The sequence below is a fragment of the Myxocyprinus asiaticus genome, chromosome 31 (genome assembly GCF_019703515.2).
Source record: "Myxocyprinus asiaticus isolate MX2 ecotype Aquarium Trade chromosome 31, UBuf_Myxa_2, whole genome shotgun sequence".
NCBI lineage: Eukaryota > Metazoa > Chordata > Actinopteri > Cypriniformes > Catostomidae > Myxocyprinus > Myxocyprinus asiaticus.
This window is the reverse complement of record NC_059374.1, coordinates 1065835-1076482: the sequence shown is the minus strand read 5'-3', so window position 1 is coordinate 1076482 and position 10648 is coordinate 1065835. Positions and strand designations below refer to the sequence as shown.

General features: G+C 33.2%; 3 protein-coding genes across 6 annotated transcripts in view; 2 read left to right on the top strand and 1 right to left on the bottom strand.

Moving 5' to 3' along the window:
* si:dkey-77f5.3 (uncharacterized protein LOC326903 homolog) overlaps positions 1–10648 on the top strand; it is a 341053-nt gene that overhangs the window by 296643 nt on the left and 33762 nt on the right. The window lies entirely within an intron of this gene.
* Positions 444–4848, top strand: il12a (interleukin 12a). Its single transcript, XM_051664919.1, has 7 exons — positions 444–453; positions 711–838; positions 1514–1624; positions 3884–3925; positions 4029–4166; positions 4506–4556; positions 4665–4848. The coding sequence occupies exons 1-7, from the start codon at positions 444–446 to the stop codon at positions 4794–4796; spliced, it is 612 nt and encodes a 203-aa protein (XP_051520879.1). The 3' UTR covers positions 4797–4848.
* Positions 8232–10648, bottom strand: part of LOC127421944 (uncharacterized) — a 63345-nt gene continuing 60928 nt past the window's right edge. For all 3 annotated transcript variants that reach the window (XM_051665183.1, XM_051665185.1, XM_051665184.1), the window contains one exon: positions 8232–9653. In XM_051665183.1, coding sequence (XP_051521143.1) covers positions 9625–9653 — 29 coding nt within the window. In that variant the 3' untranslated portion in view covers positions 8232–9624. The remainder of the gene's footprint in view (positions 9654–10648) is intronic.

Below are 10648 nucleotides of genomic sequence, written 5' to 3'. Positions count from 1 at the left end.
TGCTAATTCATATAAATGCAATTGTTCATTTTTTAGGTCATGTTAAATCATATTGCATAGACTAATGTTAATGTATACAGATTTTCATTTTTTTTTAAATTATTAGTATATGTTCAAATGAAAAACATATCGTTCATTGTTAGTTCATATTAACTAACGTTAACAAACAGGCTTGTAAAGTGTAATTAGTAGCAAACATTAGAAGCCAGGGTAAATGTAAAGTTCAGTATGGTTTAATGTTCATACATGATTTATGATGTGGATGAGCATGAAGGTTTTATTGGTCAATACAAAGTTTTGTTGCTTTTCATGGATTATTGTTATTACTGAACCTGTAATGAACATTTAGAAGAATATTTACAATCAGTCAGTCAGGTGATGGCACATTATTCGGCCTATTACACAAATACTTCACAAATGATCAATTAAATCAATAAATGGACATGAAATTATGTTATGATGTGAAAAGAGAGTGAGACGAGAGACAAAATAATCAAAAATGCTTGAGACAACAGTTAATTGTAGTTTAGTGACATTAAACACAAAGATCTGACTGCAGAATGCCTCAGTTGCCCAATCACAATCAAGTATTCCAGAGAGACGTGTAATAAAGTGTTGAATTACCCCCTCCAGTGTTATTACATTAGAATGTGTATTATTCTAAACAATAATGTTTTTGTTTGTTGTCTTTGTTGTGTTGTGTGTCACAGGTGTTGTGTTTTGTGTAGTTGTGTCTCTTGTGACGGGCACACCAGTGCCATTAAACACACAAGAGTGTGCCACGTGCAGCGAGGGTGCCAGATCTCTGCTCGACAACCTCTCACACATCATGGAGAAGGTACAATTATTAGCAGTATTTACAACAGTCAGTTAATTCATGCATTTCAACTATTAATAAATGACATTACTCTGATTCATAGATTATATATCACTATATCACAGGAAAAATCCATATATTATTATTTGAACGTGCATTAATAACTGATCTCTGATCAAACTATTTCATGTTCAATACAAGTGAAGTTCAGTCGACAGCATTTGTGGCATAATGTTGATCAGCACAAAATTAATTTCGACTCGTCCCTCCTTTTATTTATAAAAGCACAAATGTGTGTTCCAGTTCCGGTCAATCTGTAAACATTAAAATACTCACTGTTTCAAAAGTATAGACACAAGACATAAACAATATGTGTGTTAACATGATTTTACTGTCATAAAATCACTTACTAACCGCATCTGTGGAAAGTTATAGACAATTTTACAACTTCATTATGATGAGGTATCACTGGTAAACCATTTAAGCCATTTTATCAAATCATTTTTATAAATATTTATATAGAGAGAGAATAATTGAGGAACAAGTCAGATACATTTTTGTGGTATTCAACATTATGACACAAATGCTGTTGATTGAGATTAACTTGTTTTGAACCTGGAATATTTTTTAATGATTTATAAATGACTGTTCTTATGAAGTGTTAAAGTATTGATGTTGTGATTTGTGTTGATTCAGGAGGGGAAGATGAAACAGGATTTGTTTGCAGGTTTTAACTGCACTGAACAAACAGCACAAATGATTCCACACACTGAAACTGCAGCGATCTGTCAACCCAACACACCTGCTGTGAGTATTTACATCACTGTCATACTGGTACTGTTTTACCACAGTTAATAGAGGCCCAAACACTGACGGAATGTGAAATGTCCACTGTGTGGCGCTAAAAGTGAGTTAAATGTTCTCTCAAACGTGCTATAGTAGATGATTATGTCATGCAAACATTAAAATGAGTCATGTGCTATAGTAAAAGTGTTTAGATGTCATAAGATAGCATCATGTGTGGAACAGAACGTAAAGTAAGTGTTTATGTACTGATAATCTGCCGTTTTACTCGTGATGTGTGTGAAAGTCAATAAAAGTTATTGTTGTTGTAGTGACTATAGTGTGCATTTCACCAGGAAATGAGCCACATTAAAGTCATTTTGCAAAAATATAGGTGATTCTCTGAGACCAGGCTGATTTTAGCTTATAACTGTTGAACCAGATGATCTAGAATTGACAGCAAGGTCTCCAGAAAGAATATGAGGTCGTATCTCGATCATCGGATTGTGGAAGCCATACACAGATGAAGCCGCGCAAAAGTCTCCAAATAGATTTTGCCACTATTTCCAAAAAGACTTTAAAAGAATATTTTGACATGAAATATTCCTTTAATGAAATTGTCTATATCTTTCCACAGATGCGGTTAGTAAGTGATTTTATGACAGTAAAATCATGTTAACACACATATTGTTTATGTCTTGTGTCTATACTTTTGAAACAGTGAGTATTTTAATGTTTACAGATTGACCGGAACTGGAACACACATTTGTGCTTTTATAAATAAAAGGAGGGACGAGTCGAAATTAATTTTTGTGGCAATCAATATTATGTCACAAATACTGTCGATTGAACTTCACTTGTATTGAACCTGCAATATTCCTTTAATGAAGTTGCTGGATAACTCTTTTAATGTATTGATTCAAAAGTTTGTACATATTATCACCACAATACTCGTTTACATTGATTACAGCTTCACCTACTGGTCAACATTCATACTTCATAATTTATAAAAATGTTAGTTTCCATAGCCCTTAACCTCCTGAGATCTCAGTGTGACTGCTGTGTGCATTTTTCATTTCCCTTTTTGATTTGGAACTAGTAGCACCTAATAAACATGCAAAAAAAAATAAAAAATACATAAAATCTGGAGCAAACAGTTTTCCTAAAAATGAAACAAGGAGTGTTGATAATTCATGTTTTTGAGACGTTACAGACATTACATCAGAAATTAGCATAATTAATTCTGATTCAAAGTAACGTCCAGCATCATCCAATCACTGTCAACCATGTTAAAATAAAATGATACATTATAAATTCTGAATCTATGTACTGATTATCATTGTCACATGTCTGTCAAACATGTTGAGTGATCCAAACATCATCTGCAGCCTGAAACTGAACTATAGGATGCTCCCTTGCTCCCTATTTAGTGAATGACTTAACCTCCAGTGTGCTGTCTGTCTGCACTGATCTCAGAACAGTTTGAAATGCATCTTATTTTCATCCTAACTCCATATAAAGCCTCTGAAAGCAACATTATTCAGCTTTTGCATGAACACATTTATTCTCAATGTGAAAATATACAGTAAATAATATACAGTAAATATAGGAATGTATTTATTAATGTTAATGAATAGAACCGTATTGCACAGAGATAACAAAATATAATTTAACAACATTATATTAAAATGAATGAAATGACCCACAGATGTGTTAATGTTGAAAGTTATTCAAAACTTTTGAGGGAATATGGTGCACATATATGGACATTGTGTTTATCAGGGCACTGACGTGTGAAATAATGCATATCAAACTAAAATAGAGACTCTCCTTTTTACAACCAAACAGGTTTCAGTGAATAAACGTAAAGAGGTTTCTTACCAGAGGCACTTTTGTTGGCGCTGCATCCGTAGAAGCGCTTCAAGGAAACCGACGTCATGTTGTTGTGTCACGTGATTCGGTGCGGCAGAAGTTTAACACTTAAATCACAGTCTAGAGTCTTGTGAACAGTATTCAGTCAGTTTAAATTATGCGTTGCCTATAGTGAAGCCAAAATACAACGTCCATGTATGTGGACGCGGGGTCACACAAGGTTAAAGCACTTTTCAAAAAAATAACCATTAGGGGCACTATGACTAAAGAAATTTCAAATGTTTATGGCATTTGTGTATTTCGCTCTACAGTTATTACTTGCAGTTTCATTTACTACTGTTCTTTATCTAGGGTGTCACTATAGTTTTAAACGCCATCATTAATGCTGTAATTGTTGTCTTCTCATTTCAGAATATGACCTGCTCAAACCAACGAAACTCTTCATTCAGTGCGGTAAGTATTGATTTTTGAATGATTCATTTCTTTTTTGTGCTGTTAACTGGATCAGTTGTTCATTCAGTCTGTGTAATCATTGTTCTGTGTTCTTATTTCACAGACGGCGTGTCTGAAGAGCATCAGAGATGATCTGCACTATTATGACATCATGTTGAAATCATATGTTCATACAGACGCCTACAAACACACTGAATCAGATCTCAGCCCTGTTATAACGGCCACACACAATCTCTTGAATGTGAGAAGCTAAATATATTTCTAGAAACGTTAGGGTTTTAAATAACATGGCATTCATCTGAATGACTATGTTCACAACAACATACTTCCACATTACTCTTCAGTAAATAGTATGTATCCTGTGCACAGTATAAATTTTTTATATACATAGAGTACCTGTACGATCTACTACATTTGTGCTTCATTTTCTACCTTTATACAGTGTATACAGTATTCATCTAGTAAGCCATTCTGAACATTTAACTCCTAGAAAATAAGTGATTGCACATTGCCCTGTACAGAATGTCATTGTATGGTGAAAACATGGTGTTATAACACATAATTGTGTTTGATTTTCAAGTGTTTGGAACCAAGCTGTACAAAAATGTCAGCTGAGCGTGTGCTGCCTGAGGTGAGTTCTGTATAAATAGCACAAATTGTATTTAATAATACACTATTGTTTTACAATCTTGTAATCCAGCTGTATAAATGGATGTACTGAAGTGTTTTTTGTGTGCAGTGGGTGGTGTGGCGCGGCTCATCGTTCGACGATCGTCTGTCGCTGTGTAAGACGCTGAGGGGCTTCCATGTGCGTGTCATCACCGTCAACAGAGCGCTCAGGTACATCACCTCCAGAGACTACAGGAAGTGATGTCATTCACTACTTACATTTCTTCATCAGTAATCAAGATCACATGACTGTACATGCACGTCAACTCTGATACACTGCTGTGGAAACACCCATTTTAAGCTACACTTTGTGTGTTTTGATGTCTGTATAACTCCATGGTGGATATTTTTATGTTAATTATTGAATCTATTTATTATCTTTGGGGAGTTATTTATTAACATGTATGTGATACATTATTTATTGACTATTTATTAAAATATTTGTGGCACATACATTTATTTGTGTATGTTTTTTTGTCTGGAAGATACCTAAGAATATAAAATCACTGCACAGATATTTTACCACAATCAAACATAATTAATAAAATAAATAAATATATATATATATATATATATATATATATATATATATATATATAATATCAGGTTATATTTCACAGACTTTCACATAAAAAAATAAAATAGAGTGATATATAAATATATATATATATATATATATATTAGGGCTATCAATCCATTACAAATTTTAATGAAATTAATTACATTTGGGGGCTTTCTCAGTAAATATTGGTAAGCGATTCATTCAGACAATCAATCAATTCAGCGAATGAATCGCTTACCAATATTTATTAAGCAAGGCCCCCAAATCAATAATGAATAAATAATTTAAATATAAAAATATGATTATATGATTCATATTTTAATTCAGATAATTCAAATACATGACAACATATATATTGTGGCAACAGACAAGTAAAGACTTTAGCCAATACAAAAAGTGTCTATAAAAGTTTAAATATTGTTTGTTTTATTTCCATATCATTGAACATAACCCTGTCATTGGCTTACATCTGTCCGAACTATTTTTAATAGTTAGTCTTTATGTACTCGTGCGTCACTTTTGGAGCTATACGTCTCACTTTGGCTACATCGATTATGTGACCATCCATTTTAACTGACCATAAACCGTAATGATTAACATTCATATTTCTAGTCAATCGAGTAGATGCAACAGATGCTACTGGAAATGTAATAGCTGTTTATTGAGCTGCAATGAATTTTGCAAAATTGATAAATATTGGCAACAAGCATCTATTATGCAGATTCATGGGAATTATTAGAAGCAAATGAAATTTGAAGAAAGGGAACTGGAATCTACTGTGGAAAACTCGTTTCAAAAAAGAAAAAGGAGAATGAAAACTAGATAATTAGTGAAATAATTTCTGTTGCACGCAAAAGTAATCAAAATATTTCTAACAATGACTTACTAAAACTAACGACATTGCAAAACCAACTAAATCGAATTCACGAAGAGAAAGCTAAAGGTGCCTTTGTTAGGTCGAGGTGGAAATAGATTTTAAAATAGTAAAAAAAAATAGTTGAATCCTTCAGCTTAGAAAACAGAAATAGGGAAATAGCCTCTGTAAGAATAATTTATAATAAACAGCATTCCTAATGAGAATCCTAAAATGTATCCAACTTTGTAGCTCAGTTTTAGCTCAGAAAACTTTATTAGGAATCTGTCAGACAATATCAATAAGATAAGTTCTATCTTTCACTTTATAACAGGCATAAACTGTCTTAAAGACAACAAGTCTCCCGGTAATGACAGACTGACGGGAGTTTTATAAAACTTTTGCACTAATCTTTTACTTTGTCTTTAAAGAATCCATTGATTATTCCGTCTCATTGAAAGTCGGAATAATTATACTTATACCAAAACCTAACAAAGATAAGTTATATATTGAGAATTGGAGACCAATAAGTTTATTAAACAATGAAGCCAAGATTTACGCACTAATATTTGTAAAAAGACTTTAAAAGGGTTTAAACAATAATTGATAAAGAACAATCTGGCTTTATTAAGGGTTGTTTCATTGGTAATAATATTACATTTGACTACAGAAATCTTATTTCAGATGAAAGCTTTGTATTATTTATTGATTTTTATAATGCCCTTGATACCATTGAACATTCTTTTATTTTTGAGGGAGTTTTTGTTAAAACACTTTATAACAGATGTAATAGTTCCGTACATTTGTCCCATGTTACCTGTCAGAGATTTGACATTGGCCGTGGGATAAGGCAAGGGTGCCCGATATCACCTTTTCTTTTTTATTAGTTACACAAGTGATTGCCACAAATTAAGCATTCAGTGTTTCAGGGAATCTCGGTATTTGGCAAAAACATGAAGCTAAGCCAATTGACTGATGATAACACACTTTTTATAAAAAGAAAAGAAGACATTAGAAGTTGACAAAACGATCGAATGCAATAATTTGGGATAATATAAGCAATACAAGTGACTAATTAGCAAATCCAGTGGGTCGGCCATTTTTGACCGGGAACACAAAAGGAGTTAGCACAATCAAACACAAAGATTAAGAGGAATTATGTGCCTTGTTCAACAGTATTTTGGTCATCAGTTTTTAATAAGAAATAAATGATTTATAAATAATAAAGTTAGAGAAGTATCCTTTAAAATACAGCACAGAATTTCACCTGTTAAGCAGTTATTTTAACATTTTAATTTGGATATTGAAAATGTGTGTGAATTTTATGACATTACTAAAGAATCTGTAATCCATCCAGTGTGTATACTCAAGAATGTCTCTAACTTTCTAAGACCTTTGATACAAATTGAATTGTATGATATGTTATTTTTTGTACAAGATGCCATTGATTGTTAAAGTATTCTTTCCTCTTTTTATCTTACTTGGGAAATAACACATTCGTGTGGACAAATTGGCTAACGCTATGAATGATGTTAGGCACAGTATTAGAAATAAAATAGCAAAAACAACATGAGGCACTTCTTCACTTTAATTTTAATTAATATTGCAGCTTTCGTTATTAATGTTGCCCCTGGCATAAATTTGAAATCTATTATTTTTAATTAAATTTTTGTTGTAAGTTGAATTTATTTCTATGCACTTTTTATATGTGTTATCAAGTTATCATCATCAATAATAATAAAAACTGTCTGCGTCACGACTCGCATCTCACTAGTTTTCAGTGTTTCCAGTCATCAGCGTTGCGTTTATTGAACGATGTGTCAAAACGAGTAGTTTGAAACTTTTAAAAAACACTTCTCGAGATCCTGCATTCTGTTGTGTTCGCTCCAGCTGTCTGATCATCTGTTGAAGTCTGAGCTGAATGTTGTTCTCGTTGGTTTGACGGAGGTGTTGTCTGTACAGCTGGAGTCGCGCTAACTGACCCCTGCTGACATATCACACCAAATTATCGTGTTAAAGACAGCCCTATATACATTTATATATTTACATTTAAAGACTGTTCAGATTGTGACATTATTTTCATGACAATCAAGCACATTTTCCCCTTCACTCTAATGCATCCAGACCCTAAAAAAAATTAAAAAAAACATAATACAATGTTTATTTAAATCAGCATGTAGGTAGTACAACAATACTTTCTAACATGTATAAATACTTTCCAATAATATAAAAAAATGTGTCATGTAAATAATCTTAATGGTACTGAAAATATGTTCTTTACAGGTTTCGTGAGATTCATCCATTACAGTAGCCTTGAAAGGCTTGAAAAAAATGATGTTTCACCACTTCTTCAAAATAATTTATTTACATAGTAGTTTACATTGATGATAATCTAATTCCCTCAAAAATACAAAGATTCTCCTGAGAATGCACATCATACAGGTGAGAATGATAAAGAAACTGATGGAGCCCTTTTACAAAAATATTCTCAAACAATGTCACCAATCTTAAAAACATACTTTCAATTAATCCATTTTCAAGTACATCTGGAAAGTTCCTTTATTTTAAAATGTGGCTATGTTTTTGCATTGGAGCTTACATGAATTTCATGAGATGATACACTCACTGTACACCTGCACATCTACTTATTCATTTGATTATCTAATCAGCCAATTGTGTGGTAGCAGTGTAATGTATAAAAGCAAGCAGATACGGGTCAGGAGCTTCAGTTAATGTTCACAACCATCAGAATGGGAAAAAAGTGATTTGGAGCATAGCATGATTGTTGGTGCCAGATGGGCTGGTTTGAGTATTTCTGGGATTTTCACACACAACAGTCTCTAGAATTTACTCTGAATGTTGCCAAAAACAAAAAACATCCAGTGAGCGGCAGTTCTGTGGATAGAAACACCTTGTTGATGAGAGAGGTCAACAGAGAATGGCCAGACTGGTTTGAACTGACAAAGTCTACGGTAACTCAGATAACCACTCTGTACAATTGTGTTGAGAAGAATATCATCTCAGAATGCACATGTCGAACCTTGAGGCGAATGGGCTACAACAGCAGAAGACCACGTCAGGCACTTTATAAGGACCACAGTGTTCATAAAAAAGTGCTCAGTGAGTGTATATTGAAGTATTACTGTAACATCAGTCATAACAGCACTGCATCATGGCATGAGATCACAATAAGTGTCTAAAAACACATGAAACATCTGCACATTATCATCAGGGCTCAAGATTCAGTAAACAACAATTGTGCAGTAGTGCAACGATAAAATATGTACAACATCTACAAAAATGACTAAACATGAAAGCAACAACAAACATACAGAGTAACAATGTACTGATGTTCAGATTTTTTGAGATGTAAACAGCACCAGATTGTAGTATCACCACAAGCCTTGTGTTCAGATACACACGACTGACCCTTTGAACCCTTTTCATTGGTTTCTCTAACTAAAAAACAGTGGTTAAAAATGACATTTCTAAAAGTTTTGTACAACTGCTGATTGTTTACTGGATGTTGGGAGGTCAAAGGTCAGCAGATGTCCACAGACAGTAAGACTCCAGACAGGTTCTCATATCTCATAGTTCATGTCTCTGCTATCGGATTCATTTAGCTGGATTATTTCGTAGCATCTCTGAGAAAAGATGAGACAGACACAAATATTTCAGTGTGAATGTATATTTTACAGCAGTGCTTCTCTACTGTTGGGCATCAAGTCTGTTCTGATAAGAGTCACGGACAGTAGGGCAAAAACAAAGTAAAATTGAAATAATAAAATACAAATACACACATAAAGGTGCATAGTTAGTACAGAAAAATAAATTATGTTTTTAAGGAGAAAACACTTCCAATATCTTTTGTTGTTGACGTCCAAATCAAACTCCAGTATTTGTGTAAAGTCATCTGTCACTTGGTAGAAGCTCGACAAATTACACAGATGTCAACATGGACATGGATGAACTCATTGTCAATAACCATCAACAAAAATACACAATGTCAAAAATACATCCCAGACTACATTTAAAATCGCTCCCACACACTTTTGGCGAACATCTTGGTTCCAGAAGTATTGTTCCCATTCATTTTTTCCATAGAGATTTCATAAGAGTTATGAACCAAAACAACCAGCTCCGAGGTGAATCATGATATTACAAACTTTGATTTAAAGCAAAAAAATAAAATAAATTGAAAGTCAGACAAAAAAAAAAAAAAAAACTAAGATACAAGACTGTGTACTTAACATCTTTAATCAAGGAATGAACTACAATCCCATGAAGCATTGCGAATTATGTAATTGAATAAATTATGGAAAAATATAAAACTATTGATTTAAAGTTGTCGATTTTAAGTATAGAAACAATACATTTTAAATTGTATTGAAAAATAATCAGATATATACAAATACACCAATCAGTCACAACATTAAAAGCACCTGTCTAATATTGTGTAGGTCCCCCTCGTGCTGACAAAACAGCGCCAACCCACATCTCATAATAGCATTCATTTGTACAGAGTGGTTTTCCGAGTTACTGTAGACTTTGTCAGTTCAAACCAGTCTGGCCATTCTCTGTTGACCTCTCTCATCAACAAGGTGTTTCCATCCACAGAACTGCTGCTCACTGTGAAAAT